The sequence below is a fragment of the Marmota marmota genome, unplaced genomic scaffold (assembly GCF_001458135.2).
Source record: "Marmota marmota marmota unplaced genomic scaffold, marMar, whole genome shotgun sequence".
NCBI classification, from domain to species: Eukaryota; Metazoa; Chordata; class Mammalia; order Rodentia; family Sciuridae; genus Marmota; species Marmota marmota.
In genome coordinates, this window is record NW_026000164.1 from 9,072,429 (window position 1) to 9,087,483 (window position 15,055).

General features: G+C 50.1%; 1 protein-coding gene across 2 annotated transcripts; it reads left to right on the forward strand.

Annotated features, from left to right (window-relative positions):
- The first annotated feature begins 288 nt into the window (after nucleotides 1–288).
- On the forward strand, nucleotides 289–15,007 carry Trpv6 (transient receptor potential cation channel subfamily V member 6). 2 transcript variants are annotated; one of them, XM_015493932.2, is made up of 15 exons: nucleotides 289–680; nucleotides 8,165–8,262; nucleotides 8,409–8,531; nucleotides 8,900–9,037; nucleotides 9,344–9,442; nucleotides 9,568–9,740; nucleotides 10,218–10,364; nucleotides 10,446–10,658; nucleotides 10,962–11,048; nucleotides 11,147–11,223; nucleotides 11,459–11,624; nucleotides 11,976–12,042; nucleotides 12,429–12,697; nucleotides 13,782–13,888; nucleotides 14,260–15,007. In XM_015493932.2, exons 1-15 carry the CDS (start codon nucleotides 553–555, stop codon nucleotides 14,549–14,551), a joined length of 2,184 nt encoding a protein of 727 aa, XP_015349418.1. In that variant the 5' UTR covers nucleotides 289–552; the 3' UTR covers nucleotides 14,552–15,007. The 2 variants fall into 2 exon arrangements, with proteins under 2 accessions (XP_015349418.1, XP_048642755.1); XM_048786798.1 differs by lacking the exons at nucleotides 289–680; nucleotides 8,165–8,262 and having other exon boundaries at nucleotides 8,905–9,037.
- Nucleotides 15,008–15,055: the final 48 nt, after the last annotated feature.

Sequence of the window (15,055 nt, forward strand, 5' to 3'; positions counted from 1 at the left end):
GGAAGGGTGCTCCTTCCTGCAGCCCCTTGATCCTGGGAATGGATCTGGCCCTCCTCCTCCTCTCAGGTGAGGCTGACCTGTCCAGGCCTTCCCAAGACAGGTCACTGGGTGTCCCAAAGTCCAGGGGAGAGCTCTCTAATCTCTTTGAAGGCCTCCCCTGCAGTGACTGGCCTGGGGGCAGGGAGAGAGTCCCAGGGTGGAGAAAGAGAGGAACTGACGCAAGGCCCCCAGGTAGGCAGGACTGCGGGCCTGTCTCTTTAAATCTCAGGTAATTTGGGAGGAGAGAGGGAGTGTCCCTCCAGCTCACTCCCAGCAGGAGCTCCAGGCGGACCAGCCCAGCAGAATCCCAGCTCTGCCAAGAGTAACAAACTCGGAGCCCTCTGCAGACAGCTAGGCGGCCACAGGGAGCTTCCCAGGGCCTTGAAGGAGAAGTAGGAGACGGGACCTCTACAGGGAGAGGGCAGGCCGGCTCTTGGGGTTGCTGATGTGGCCCCAAGGCAGAGCCCAGTCGGGGTCTGGCCTCAGCCCCCCAAAGAGCAGTTTCTGCACTCCATGGGGTTGTCTCTGCCCAAGGAGAAGGGGTTAATTCTGTGCCTATGGAACAAGTTCTGCAGATGGTTGCACAGACAGGAGTCCTCAGCTCAAAGCCGAGATGAGCAAAACCTGCTGCAGCAGAAGAGGTAAGTCTCACTGTCTACTCCCCTTCCCAGCCCCAGGCTTGTACCCCCGTCAGCCCCCTTCACCCCTGTCTTTACTTGCCCCCGCTCCCTGGCTGCACAGATGGTGCTCCACGGCCTGAACCGGGTCCTTGGGCGCACCTTGTCTCTAGAGTCTTGGCCTCTGGGGCTCCCTGTCTGGATGCCAGGTCACAGAGGAGTGGCTACGGCGGCGCAGGTGTCCATTATCTTCACAATCTCCTTCAATCCCAGAGCCTTGAGTGAGTGCCTCCCTAATGGACAAGGGACTTCCCTGGGCCTTGTAGGCATTGTGCACAGGCCCCTCACCGCCAAGGTGCTAGCGGGTCAGGTCAAGCTTCATATATTCTCTTCTCTGTGCCCCCCAAAACCATCTCCCTGGCGGAAACACAGAGCACACATGCATACATGTAGGAATGAGGGCAAGACCGAATGAGTAAAGCCGAAAGGGGACTAGTGATCACTAGTAATCACACATAGGACAAAATGTGAAATAGTTATCATCTCCGCGTTGATCTCAGACCTTGACTAAGGCTGTGCTATCTTCCAGGCACCGGAGGGGGCGGGGGCGGGCATGGGTACCTGGCCAAAATACCAGATGTGCAGAGGACCAGGCTCCCCCACATTGTCATTCAGGTTGGGGGATTTGAGAGACTCTAGAGTTTGAGCCCTAAGCAAGTCAGCCTCCAGTCCTGAAGACCTCTCTCAACTCCCTTGACTCCTACGCTTCACCCCCTAATGCCAGCTCAGAGCTGGAGCTGGGAGCAGGAGAGAAGAGAAACCCGTAGGATCTTGGAGCCATCCTGCTGTGTCTCCCCTCCCAAGTCTCTAATGGATTTTCCCACCCAGTTGATGACAGCTAGAAGGAAGTTCAGAACTTTGGGGTTTTCCCTGGGCCCCTAATGAGGCAGATAATATGTCTCTTCATAGAAGAAAATCTGAAGGTTTTGTGTCTTGGGGTTTTTCTCTGTCTCTGAAAGCAGGGGTCTGCCTTGGCTGGCTGGAAAGCTGCCTGGGGGTTTCCTCTGTTTTGCTCAAGAATTCTGGGCTGGGATGTGCCCTTCTTTGAGTTGTGACTTCCTGTCTCTCACATCAGCCACCCACCTCTCTCCCCCCAGGCCTGGGAGAGTGGGGGCTGGGACACATGTCTGGCTGATGACGTCTTGGGGCAACAGAATGGCATTGTTGTTAGAGAATAGGTCGTCACTGGCTCTACTCATCCTCTTCCCACTCCTGGGACCCTAGGGCTGGGGACACCAGGCACAGAGCACCGAGAGAGGCCTGGGTAGGTGAGCTTCCCTGTGTACTGCTATGACGGGGGGGAGGACATTGTAAGGGATTTGGGCTGGAGCATCCCGGTCCAGGCTGAGCATAGGTTCTTTCCAGTCTTGTCTGCCTCCAGTTCTTCCTAAGTCAACTAGTGGGCCCATTCTGCCATCAGCTGGGGACTCTCCTCCATTCCCTGACCTCTGCATCTATTTCTGTTTCTTGCCCTCTACCTCTAAACACCAGGTATCCATAATAATGGCTCCTCTTTGGATGGCACTTCCCAAAGGGAGTGAAATTTTCTGGAAGGGGACTTTCCTAGTCTGTGTGGTTAACTAGACAAAGGAAGACACACTGGTAATTGGAAAATCATGGGATGGCCATGCAAATAAGGTCAGTATGGAGAGGTGAGGGTTGAGCTGAGGAGAGATAGGAAAAAACAATGTATTGAGAACCTGGAGGTGAATAGCTTCCAGCTCCTACCTTGTCTCGTGTAATCTCAGATTCAGGCTGAGGAGTTAGGGCCTCACGTCCCTGTAGGAATGAGGCAGGCCCAGGGCCCATGAGGGAGGAAGAGGTGAGTCAGAATGTGTGCTGAGGGGGACTTGGAGGGGAACTTCAGGGTGGGGTCAGGTGCGGTTCCATGGATGGTCCAGTGAGAAGGTCTCTTTCTTGGGTCTTCATCAGACAGCCTCCTACTTAAATCCATGTTGTGGGGTCCAAGTTGAGTTCTCAACTCTCTCCCATTTCTTCCAGATCACCTCTCCCTCTGGCTCAAATTTTTTCACTTCTTGATAATCATTGCATTCAACATTTGAGCATACGACACTTCACTAGGTTTGGAAAATGAACAGGACACATTCCTACTCTCAAGGGCTCACGTTCTGAGGGGAAAAATGTACCCAAATGCATATACACTAGGCCCTCTGCACCTGCAAATTCAATCACTTTTTCTTTTTTGGTCTGTGGTGCTAGGATGGAACCCAGGGCCTTGCTCATGCTAGATGAGTGTTCTCCCACCAAGTTATATTCCCAGCCCTTGCTTCAGCAAATTCAACCAAACCTTGGAGAGGAAATAATTTTTAAAAAGTTCTGTTGTTGCTGACATGTACTGTGTGGTTAAGCACATGATGGTCGTGTTGTTATTTCCTAAACAATACGGTAACAACTATTTACACAGCGTTCACATTGAATTGGGTCTCACAAGCCATCTAGAGATGTGTGTAAATTATATGCAAACACCACACCACTGTATATAAAGGACCTGAGCATCTGTGCATTTCCATATCTGTGGAAGTCCTGGTGCAATCCCCTTCCCAGACTGGAGGGATGACTGGATGTGGTTAAAGATGAGCTTGGTGAAGGTCATCAGAAGGGGACAGACCAGTGCAAAGGGAGCACAGAGGAGGAAGCTGCCATATCTGATTTCAGCCCATGCTGGCACCTTCTCTCCAGGAGCAAAGGCAGGTATACTGGAAGGTTCTCTGTAGTTTTCTACAGTTATGTAGGTACATGGATGAATACAGGTGAACTGAAGTGTCTAAGAACACTAAGCTCTGGCACGCCCCGTGCTCCACTCACTCCTGCCTCAGCAAACACACATCATCGACTTGCATGTACACCCGTCTACTTACATGAAGGTATCGTGGTAGTTAAAAAGATGGCCAGGCTCCAAGTCTCTAAAGAGCCACTTTCCGCAGATTTTGGCTTCCTCATCCCATTGCCAGGAGCCTCAGCTGGAGGGAGGACCCACAAGTGCTCAGTGAATATTGCTTCCCACACATGACTGCTCTCTTCTTCCTCTGTGGTCACTGCCCCAGGCATACCCCCCACCTCCCAAGAAAAACCAGGAGGAGCCATAAAACTTGAAGAACCACATAATTTAGTGGTAAGAGCCTGGGGCTATGTTCTTGGCCAATCTTTCTGCCTTTTAACCCTGTGTAATCTTCTGGCAATGATTGGCCATGCTGCCTCAGTTTACTTTTTTGAAAAATGGGAGAATTAACCCAATCATGCTAAAGGGTGATAATGAGCAAAAGAGATATATTGCTTTGGAAACTGAATGGTGTGTTTAACAAGTGGGATTATTGTGATTAAAAAAAAAATACATAGCAATATAGGGCAACTCCTCAAGATCGCAAGCATCAGAGAGGCTGTGAACTTCCTCCTAGCAGAACAGGACAGAATCTACCAGAAGGTGTGTCCAACCATACTGTGTATCATTCCCATCTCCATCATGAAGGCACATTCATCTGAGAGGGTGTTTGGGGAGAAAACTATGGGATTGATGGGTCTCCACATGGTCCCCTCTGTGGTCTCTGAGCCTTCTTCCAACCCTTATTAGCATTAAGAACAGTGATGGCGAAATGGCTAATGGGGCACTCATCCCAGCTCTGCCTCTGGCTTGGTTGGACAAATCACATCAGAGCTCTGGGACTCTGTCACATGAACAGATTAGACTCAATTTCTGGGGACTTTCTAATCTTATTTGAGCTTTTCCTCAAGACTGTCTGTATTCTGCTGTTTTCCCCAGCACTAAAAACAAAACTTGACTTGTGTACATGGAACACACAGATATATAAGTACATGAGAACCAAGAGAGGAGTGTGGGGTCCAGGGGCAGAGAGGAGGGAAGTCAAAGATCCTCACTTGGTGGCCTGAGTGGAAAATCATTGACTTGTCTTCTCAGAAAAAAAAAAAAAGGACCCGGTTTTGTGCCAGGAACCCCATAGATAGGTTCTACAATCAATATTGAGTGTAGACTTCAATTTTATAATTAATTGAACAGTAAAACAAAAAATTCTAGAACCTGAAAACACCTTTCCTAGTGTGATAATTTCAGATTTGCTCTATAATTCTTTTTGCTACTTAACCAGTGGGAGCTTAAATGGCTTCATTTTTGTTTCTTCCTTAGTTGAGTATTTAATGATCTGTTAAGACAACATTTTGTATGTATGGCAAATTTCTAATTCTCTTTCATGTGAAGAATCCTTTTTTTTAAAAAAAAATGGATCATGAACACTTGTAACTGGAAGTCAGGGTTTCTCCACCTTGGCATGATTAACATTTGGGGCAGGGTAGCTCTCTGATGGGTGCCATCCTGTATGGGATGTTTAGTAGCATCCCTTCCCTCTGCCAGGAGCACATCCCTGTTCCTCAGTAGTGATCTAAACTCCTCTGATGGGCTGCCATTGGAGAATCTACAAGCATCTTTGATGCTCTTTGCACTTTTCTTATGGAGCCTGAGGATCCTCAGAGATTTGGGGGTCTGCCTCCACACTACAAACAACCAGAACTTGGGCTTTCTCTGCTGTCCCCTGGTGGCCCCATTTTATTATTACAAGTAATGTCTCTCCCTGATACCATGGAACCCATTCACACGCCTACCCAACTTTTTGTTGGATTCTGGAGTTTGCAATCAGAAGAGGCGATTTTCCAAAACACTTTGCTGGGTTGGATTATAAGTTGTTTCTTCACCCAGAATGTGCTCTGGTTAGGTTATCAGATAAAATCCAGGATACCCAGTTCAAGGTAAATCTCAGATTAACAAAGAGTAAATTATTAGTGTTAGAGTATCACAAATATTGCATGGGATATATATTTAAAAAATAGTTATGGATGTAAAATTAAAAATTAACTGAGCATCTTGTATTTTTACTTTACAAATCTGGCAAACCTAGGTTCTCTCCAGTCCCACTAGAATATCTACAGAAGCAAGAAAAGGAAGATATAGGGATTGGAGGCTTGAGGGGGGACGTCTGCAGGCTTCAGAGATGAATAGGGCCCTTTCCTTGGGGCCTAGGAATAGACAGATGCTAATTACAACCCAAAGAATGAGATGCCGGAATAAAAGTAAAGCCAAAGGAGAGAGTAAAGAATATGCTGGGGAGGGTGTGTATATGTGAGTGTGCCCCATTCTAGTGCAGGTTCTGAATATCTACAGAAGAGGATTTGGGCAAATGGCCAGAGGGGTGGTGGTGATGGGGAAGGAGGTGTAGGGAGCTTTTCTGCAGCTGTTTTTGCATGCCAAGCATACTGTTTTTCGTTTAGATATATGTTTGCTTAAGGTTGGCTCAGAGGATGGCTTCTAGAGAAAATAAGGAGGGGCAGTAAAATCAGGCCACCTTTTTGGCCCTGCTAGGGATTCATCCATTGCACAGCTAGCTCTGGTGAGCGCCCACTGCATTCTCAGCTTCTCCCCCAGCAGCGCAGTGCAGAATAGACAATGAACAATTCAGGGCCCGGGAGTCAATTCTAGGAGGAGGGAGCCCTGTGGGCGCAGGCATAGGGAAATCCATGTGCTCTGTGGAGCTGAGACGTGTGTGGTGAGACCAAAACGCAGGGTGGAAGGAGTGAGTGGGAGGAGCAGCAAATGGAAAAATCCTTGTACAAAGACCGTAAAGGACCTCTGTGTTCCCTCTCCTTGGGCACTGAGGGACCCATCCGAATATGATAAGCTGTGATTGCAGGTGGCATTTAGAAAGGTTGTCTTGGCAGCCTCCGGAAGAAGGGGTTAGGGGTATGTAGGGTGCAGGGGCTCTAGTTAGGAGAATATTTTGCTAATCTTGGGCTAGAGAATGAGGACATGACTTAATGAAAGTTAGCAGGAGCAAAAAGGAAAGGAATGAATGGAGATGGAACTTGGATGTTGGAGTGACCAGCCTGGTGGCTGCCCATGTGGCCTGGAGGGGAGGAAGGAGCTATGGTTGGGGAGATGTCCGAGTCATTTCTCCTCTTCTGGATTACCCTCCCAACCCCAGTTTCACAGTAGGTTTCTTGTAATCACACTGCTGGCACTTCAGGATATGAACTCCTGTTGATGTTTTCTGTTTGTTTGTTTTGGTATATCATGTAATTGGCCACATATAAATAAATAGGATTATTTCATTCACTCCTATAGAAAGACCAAATGGCTCAAAGGCTGAGAGAGAAAATTGAATAGAAGGTAATCCATATGTCTTACTTGGAAAAAGTTGTGATTTTATGAGTTTTTTAGTTCATTGTCAGAATAATACTAGAGAAATCTGGAGAGTCATAGAAGATAATTTTCCCCTAAAGCAAGTGAAAAGCAGATAATAAAAAAGGAAAGACTAAGGACAAGAAAATACAAATTTTTAAAAAAGATCCTATGAATCCAAAATCAGGGAAGCCCAAAAAGAACAAAAGGAAAGAATGGGAACATTCAAACCTGCATGGCATTCAATGAATGAACCCTTCTAATTAGATTTTCCAGCTTCTCTGCATCTATCATTGTTGGCCATAGTTTATATTTTCACAAGTGCTAAGCTCTAGTGTGTGCTGTTTGAAAGTGGAGTTTCCTGAGCATGCCTGGATTGATCACCTTTGGTAATTTGCATGCACGGAGCATACTCAAATAGCTACTGACTTGAGTGATGCTCCTCAAAATTTTAATATGCACAAGAATCAGTTGGAATTTTCTTAAATTACAGACCCTGGTTTTCCAGGTCCAAGGGTGGGCCTGAGAGTTCATATTTCTCATCAGTGCTCATAAGTTGCTAATGATTTCTTTAAGAAGAAAGGGCATAAAAATAACATGTGAGAAGAAAGAAGAGAGACAGGGAGAGAGAGAGAGCAAGCAAGAGAGGGAGAGAGAGAGAGAGACAGGCCTTTACAAACAAGCAGCTCTCACTTTTGGACTGAACCCCAAAGATGCTACCCTCAGGAGGAGGAAAAAGCTAGAATAAAAGGAATTTCTGAGAAGGTCAAATAGGCAGAGCATCACAACAGGAAAAAACTGGTTAGCCTCTGCATGTTGACTTCCTCCACAAACATGAGGGAGGAACTTCTTGTACCCCTAGTCCATGCAAAACAAGGCTTATCCTGAAGGCAATCTCAGGGCAACCAGGAGGCTAACCCAGGACCACTCCAGAGGTAAACAGGTCAGGAGGTGAATGCATACTGAGTACAACTCCTCCCCCCTCACCTGATATGCAAGATAACACTAACACGCACTGTACATTCTGGTCCGGCACTCAGGGTATGGCAAGCCAGTCATGACACTCTCCCACTGACTGGCCAGGTGAAGAAAGACTAGGTGACCTTTGCTCTGCCATGGTCCCACCTGCCTGGGTCAAGGGCCTTGGGGTCCATCAGATACAGGTTCTGAAGGACAAAGCCTCACCACTTGATCCACCACTGAGCGTGCTCACTGTCACCACTTCTCTTTTCCCATTCCTTGGTAGGATCTGGGAGTCTCCTCTCCTTCTAGCAGCCAAAGAAAATGATGTCCAGGTTCTGAGCAAGCTGCTCAAGTATGAGGCCTGTGAGGTGCACCAGAGAGGTAAGGATCAGAGCCCAGCACCCATCCATCTACTGGGCCAGCCCCAGACACAGGACTTCCCAGGAGAGCCCAGGACCTTGAGTCTGTACTGTCACCACTCCTCTGCTCCATAGAATCCAGGTGACTCTTTTCTTTACAAATGCCAGGAGCCATGGGGGAAACAGCGCTGCACATAGCAGCCCTCTACGACAACCTGGAGGCCGCCATGGTGCTGATGGAGGCTGCCCCAGAACTGGTCTTTGAGCCCATGACATCTGAGCTGTATGAAGGTGAGGGCCCGTGGGCCCAGCCAGGGTAAGAGATGGGGTGCACTGAGATATTTCCAGCTATCTCTGTAAGGGATCATTTCATTTGGGGAAACCAGAGGGAGCAGATGAGTGTCCCTTCTCTTTATTCCCTTCCCGGGAATTCTCCTTTCTTCCTTGTCATCCTCAAATTCCTAGAACACCTGACTTCTGAAACCCAGAGGCCAAGAGGAAGAGATGGGGGTCAGCTGGGTCTCCTGGGAACCCTGAACACCCAAGCGATTCCAGTCCTCCAACCCAGTTTGCCCTTAGGAAGGAGACCATGGGTTCACTAGTGAGGTCTCTTCAGGGTACTGGGGACACTTTGTGACTGATGGCTCTCTCTGGGCCAGGTCAGACTGCCCTGCACATCGCTGTCATGAACCAGAACGTGAACCTGGTGCGCGCCCTGCTTGCCCACGGGGCCAGCGTCTCTGCCAGAGCCACAGGCACCGCCTTCCAACGCAGTCCCCACAACCTCATCTACTATGGTGAGGGCAGGGCCAGGCTGGGAGGAAGGGGAGGTGGACAGCCAGGTCGAGGCCAAGAGCTGGGCTAAGCAGGGCCTTGCCCTCAGCTCCATCTGTGGGGAAGCAGAAGGGCAGCCCTTACAGGACTTAAGGCCAGAGGCCAATTCCCAGGACCCTCTTCAGTGTCTTTCCTCTGGTTCTGCTGGACAAGTGCCCCATGCCCTGAGCTGAGATGTGGGAGAAGCAAGCAGGCAGTCACCTGGGAGAAACTGCCCCCTCAGCTCGTGACCCTGTGGTCTCCTGCCATGGATCTCTCTATGTCCCCAGGGGAGCACCCTTTGTCCTTTGCTGCCTGCGTGGGCAGCGAGGAGATTGTGCGGCTGCTCATTGAGCATGGAGCTGACATTCGGGCCCAGGACTCCCTGGGTAAGAGCTGAGATGGGAGGGGGTGTTGGGATGTGCCTGGGGGTGTGAGGGAGGACCAGGGGTGGGGAATGGGACCACCAAGGCCTTTAGACCTGTGTCCACATGCCAGCCCGTGTCCTTCCTAGGAAACACAGTGCTGCACATCCTCATCCTGCAGCCCAACAAAACCTTTGCCTGCCAGATGTACAACCTGCTGCTGTCCTATGATGGAGGGGACCACCTGCAGCCCCTGGAGCTTGTGTCCAATCACCAGGGCCTCACCCCCTTCAAGCTGGCTGGAGTAGAGGGCAACACTGTGGTGAGAGGCTCCCCAGCCCTAAAGTGCCTCTCTAGTGACCCACATCCTACTTTGCTGCCCTGGGAGGAAACAGATGTTAATGCACATTCCTGATGCCTGGGTCCCTTTCTCAGCTCAGATTGGGGTTTTCCTCCTGATTTTTATCTTTCTTGTTCCTGTTCCATTTCCTGCCCACTTTCTCTGACCTGAGTATTGGGGATTTAATCTAGATCCAGGCTTGGTGTCTGTAATGCCCAGGGCCATTTATCCTACCCAGAGCAGCAGCCCTTCCCTTCTCTCATCTTCCTTCCTGAGCTCTGGAGAGGGTCATGGGGAAGGAAGATGAATTTGACGTCAGAGTGAACATGGCTGATGCTGCCACTTAAATTAAGGGCCTCTGCCCTCTCCAGGGCTGCTCTCCTCCTGGATGTGCTTCTGCTCCACCCTTTATGGCATCCCCTCTGCCTGCAGCTCCTGATGCTCTCCACCTTCCCTCAGATGTTCCAGCACCTGATGCAGAAGAGGAAGCACATCCAGTGGACATACGGGCCCCTGACCTCCACCCTCTACGACCTCACAGAGATCGACTCTTCAGGGGATGAGCAATCCCTGCTAGAACTTATTGTCACCACCAAGAAGCGGGAGGTATGGGGGTCTCCCCAGCAGAGGTGGCTGGCAGGATGTGCCAGGGTCTCTGAGTCACCTGTTCTACTCTTTCTGCTGCAGGCTCGCCATATCCTGGACCAGACTCCAGTGAAGGAGCTGGTGAGCCTCAAGTGGAAGAGGTATGGGCGGCCCTACTTCTGCGTGCTGGGTGCCATCTACCTACTATACATCATCTGCTTTACCATGTGCTGTGTCTACCGCCCCCTCAAGCCCAGGACCACTAACCGCACCAACCCCCGGGACAACACCCTCCTCCAGCAGAAGCTCTTCCAGGTGATCCCCCAGGAGTGGAGGACTAACAGGGCAGGACGCTGCTCTCTGCTCTTTCTCAGTTTGGTCACACTGCCCTGTTCTCAAATCCACGTTTCTCCCCTCACATGTCTGATATATGGGTCCAGAGTCAAAGCACACACACATAGAAACTCTCTCTCTCTCTCTCTCTCTCTCTAGGACCAGCCTGAAACTAACCAGACCTAAGGGGTTAGAAAGGTCTGGGCTTGTGGCTGTAGGCTCCAGGAAAGATAGAGCAGATGCATGAGAGCCCTGGATGCTCTGAGCATCTTTTTCTCCCCTCAGGAAGCCTATGTGACCCCCAAGGATGACCTCCGGTTGGTGGGGGAACTGGTGAGCGTCATTGGCGCTGTGATCATCCTGCTGGTAGAGGTGAGGTGTGGATGGAATCCACAGTGAAGCTGTTGTCCCAGGGATCCAGCCTAATGCAGGTCTTCAGGTGCCTTTGTGTCTCCCCAACTTCTCTTCAGATACCAGATATCTTCAGGTTTGGTGTCACTCGCTTCTTTGGACAGACCATCCTTGGCGGACCATTCCATGTCATCATGTGAGTCTCTGATCTCTCACTCCCATCCCTTTCCTCTTAGGGCTCCAGTTTCCTTCCCTGGATTCCTGACTTTCTAATCTTAACTCCAGAGATCCTTCTCCAGTGATGTGTGTCCCTATGTGTGCACAGGCTGAGTCTGAATGTGTGGGGACTGTCCCAGTTACACCCTTGCTGCCTGGTGGCTTGTATAATCCCAGCCCTCTACTCATCACCTCCCTTACTGCTCTCCTCCTAGCGTCACTTATGCGTTCATGGTGCTGGTGACCATGGTGATGCGGCTCACCAATGCAGATGGGGAGGTGGTACCCATGTCCTTTGCCCTGGTGCTGGGCTGGTGCAATGTCATGTATTTTGCCCGAGGATTCCAGATGCTGGGCCCTTTCACCATCATGATCCAGAAGGTCAGTGCTTTCCCCCCATGCTTCCTAGAGAGAGGTCCCAGAACCAAGCTTTTATAGAGGGCCAAATGCTCAATATTTCAGGTTTTGTAAACCATACATGGTATTTGTTGCATATTCTTCTTTACTTTTAAAAAACAATCCTTTAAAAATGTTGAAACCATTCATCCAACCAATATTAAAACCATTCAAAAGCCACAACAGGCCAGGTAGATTTGACCTGCTGGCTATGGTGTGCTGACCTGTACCTTGGGGCATGGAGCTGTTAGAATAACTGGTGCTAGACCTGCTAGCTCTGGATGGAGCAATTGCTGAGAGAATGTGTGATGTTCTCTTTGTCTCATCCCCTTTTAGATGATTTTTGGTGACCTGATGCGGTTCTGCTGGCTGATGGCTGTGGTCATCCTGGGCTTTGCTTCAGGTAAATTGCCTATCCAAAATGGGGGCCATGGAGGAAGGGGTTGGGGGGACCTACAGGGTACAGAATGCCTCTGGCTAAACTTGAGGGAGGGAAGGAAGGAGGGGGGAAGGCAAAAGTCAAAGGAGGCCGTGCAATGTCTGAGGATGCGATATCCCTCAGAGGTAGGGAAAATTGGGAGTGCTCGGGAGAATGGCTCTTGGGATCAGGAGGCTGAATCTTGTAGAAAATGTGGAACAAAAGAACCTGGAAAAAAGGAGAGTTGTGGGCTGAGATGGTGATCCTGGAGATGAGGAAGGCGATAGGAAGGCAATGTGCAGCAATGAGCTGGCCGTGGGCTGGTCATGATACAGTTGCCATGGTAACTCTCACCCCCTTGGGTGGAGCAGCCTTCTATATCATCTTCCAGACAGAGGATCCCGACGAGCTGGGCCATTTCTATGATTACCCCATGGCACTGTTCAGCACCTTCGAGCTGTTCCTCACCATCATTGATGGTCCTGCCAACTATGACGTGGATCTGCCCTTCATGTACAGCATCACCTACGCTGCCTTTGCCATCATCGCCACACTGCTCATGCTCAACCTCCTCATCGCCATGATGGGCGACACTCACTGGCGAGTGGCTCACGAGAGGGATGAGCTCTGGAGGGCTCAGGTGAGCTCCCAGTGGCTGGGTAGGTTCTTGTAAGTCATCCTCTTCCTGCCCAAGAAATGCCTATGCTCAGGTAGAAGCAGGTATTCTGGCCCTACGTGTGTTGGATAATTATTGCACAGCATGGAAAACAATGCCAAGTGTGCAGAAGAATTGGATTAGCAATACAATAGAGAAATAGTGGACTCTCCGGAAAGAATTCCTCATTGTTTTCCCAACACTGAAAACCTTAAATCTCTTCCAGAATACTCAACAGGAATCAAAGCTGACAGTGGCCAAAACCACATTCAGTCAATTTTGCTTCCAAGTGAGAATGGAAGTTTTAAGTTTTCTTGACAATATTTAAGTCTGCAAAATCTGACCCAGAAAAAATGGAAGTGTTAAAAATAATGCCATAAAAAATTCCTATCCTAGCAGAACCTATCTTCAGCCATATGATGAAGATGGGCATAAGACAATTAGATGAATAAAATCCCCATTTAAAAATATACTTAGAAAAGAATTGAGATCAACAAAGATAATTTCAGCAAAATAAAAACGGAAATTCCAAACACTAGAAGGCATTTAACTATGAAAACAGTGAAACCTAAGCTGACTAAATGAGATTTGCTCTGGGAAATATTTTCTCCTTGAAAATGTACTGATACTAGATTTGCAAGTAGGTGTTTACGTCTATAAATGGCCATTATGTGGGGTCAGGTTATTCTGAGGGCCTGAAGACTCCTTTCTGTTTGCTTCCCTCGTCTCCCCATCCTCCTTGGAAAAGATCTCTCCTTCTAAGGAGAATCTCCACATCCCAGCTTCACTCTGCCTGGCTTTGCCATGAATGTCATGTTGTTGGCTGAAAACGTGTGGGGCTCAAGTCCCATCAAACTCTTCCTGAGAAGAGGCTCAACAGAGTTCAAACCACCATTCCAGATCAGGGATGTGGCTCACCCTTCTGGGAAGCCATGAGCTGCCGAGTTTCCTGGGTCTTGTAAAACTCGTCTCTGCTGGGCCTGCCCTTCCTCCCCCATTCTTCTCAATCTACATTGCCTGGTCTGTACCTGGGCTCCTTTCTGACTCTCCCCTTTGTCCTCACATGCAGGTGGTAGCCACCACGGTGATGCTGGAGCGGAAATTGCCTCGCTGCCTGTGGCCTCGCTCCGGGATCTGCGGGAGCGAGTACGGGCTGGGGGACCGCTGGTTCCTGCGGTAAGTCATGGTGTTGGGTAGGCGTCCCCTGAGCAACCACTTTTGCAGGGGACCCCTTTGCTCCGACAACCTCCGGCTCCCCAGGGCCCCATGGAGGCCTGGGTGTCCCCTAGGCCCCGTATCCACTGACTGGATCATGACTACTGAGAAAGTGGCCCCATCAGGAGCATCCTAAGAGCTGGTGGACCAGAGTCTGCTATTTCCTGGGCCCTGGCTGCTGAGGGCCAGGTGTCCCATGCCCATGACAGTTTGCAGAGGGGAAAGGCCAATAGTGGTGGGGCTGGGAAGCAGGTGGATAGGAGAGAGGCATTGGTCTTGCCTCTCTTCTTCGGCCCCTGCCCCCCCTCACGTCCTCCTCCTGCACTCTACAGAGTGGAAGACAGGCAGGATCTCAACCGGCAGCGAATCCGTCGCTACGCACAGGCCTTCCAGCCGCAGGAAGTCCTCTGTTCTGAGGGCTTGGACAAAGACTCAGGGGGAAAACCAGAGGGGTGCCGTCCCTTGGGCCCCCACCTGTCCTTTCCTACACCCTCAGTGTCTCGAAGCACCTCCCGTAGCAGCATCAACTGGGAAAGGCTCCGACAAGGGACTCTGCGGAGGGACCTGCGGGGGATGATCAACCAGGGCCTGGAGGACGGGGAGGGCTGGGAATACCAGATCTGAGCACTCACCCTCACTGCGAGCATGAAAACAAAACAAAGCAAAACCAACAAGAACCTAGGGGTCTCATCTCCCAGGTCCCAGGGGGAAAGGGGCAGACCGTGAACGCTAAGCACGTTGGGAATTACTGCTCCAGGCCTCCAGGATGCCTTGAGCTGGGCAAAGAGAAGCTGAGGCTACGGTCCTCACCTCGTCTTAGGCCTTCCTCCTTCTCTCATGGAAGTCCCACTGCACGTGAGAGCACTTTAAGGACAGGTTTGCCTTCTCAGGCACCTGTCTCCACCCCTGTGTAATAAGTAGGAAGGGAGAGAGCCCTTTCCAGGGTGCTCCAGACAGTTGAAGGGGGAAGCGCTGGGTTTATGGAAAGGTGCCTGGGAGAGGGAGACAGGCACCTCTCTAGGAGTAAAAAAGCTGGGCTGAGTCTCACCACCTTCCAATAAAGTCATTTCCTGCTCCCTGTCCCACGGGCTTCTGCCTGTCTGCCCGGTGTCTGCCCGCCCCCTCCTC

Coding starts and splice junctions, on each gene's coding strand:
- Trpv6 (XM_015493932.2), top strand. CDS start 553: ATGGGGTTGTCTCTGCCCAAGGAGAAGGGGTTAATTCTGTGCCTATGG. Junction 10,365..10,445: donor TCACCACCAAGAAGCGGGAG/GTATGGGGGTCT, acceptor TTTCTGCTGCAG/GCTCGCCATATCCTGGACCA. Junction 10,659..10,961: donor TCCAGCAGAAGCTCTTCCAG/GTGATCCCCCAG, acceptor TTCTCCCCTCAG/GAAGCCTATGTGACCCCCAA.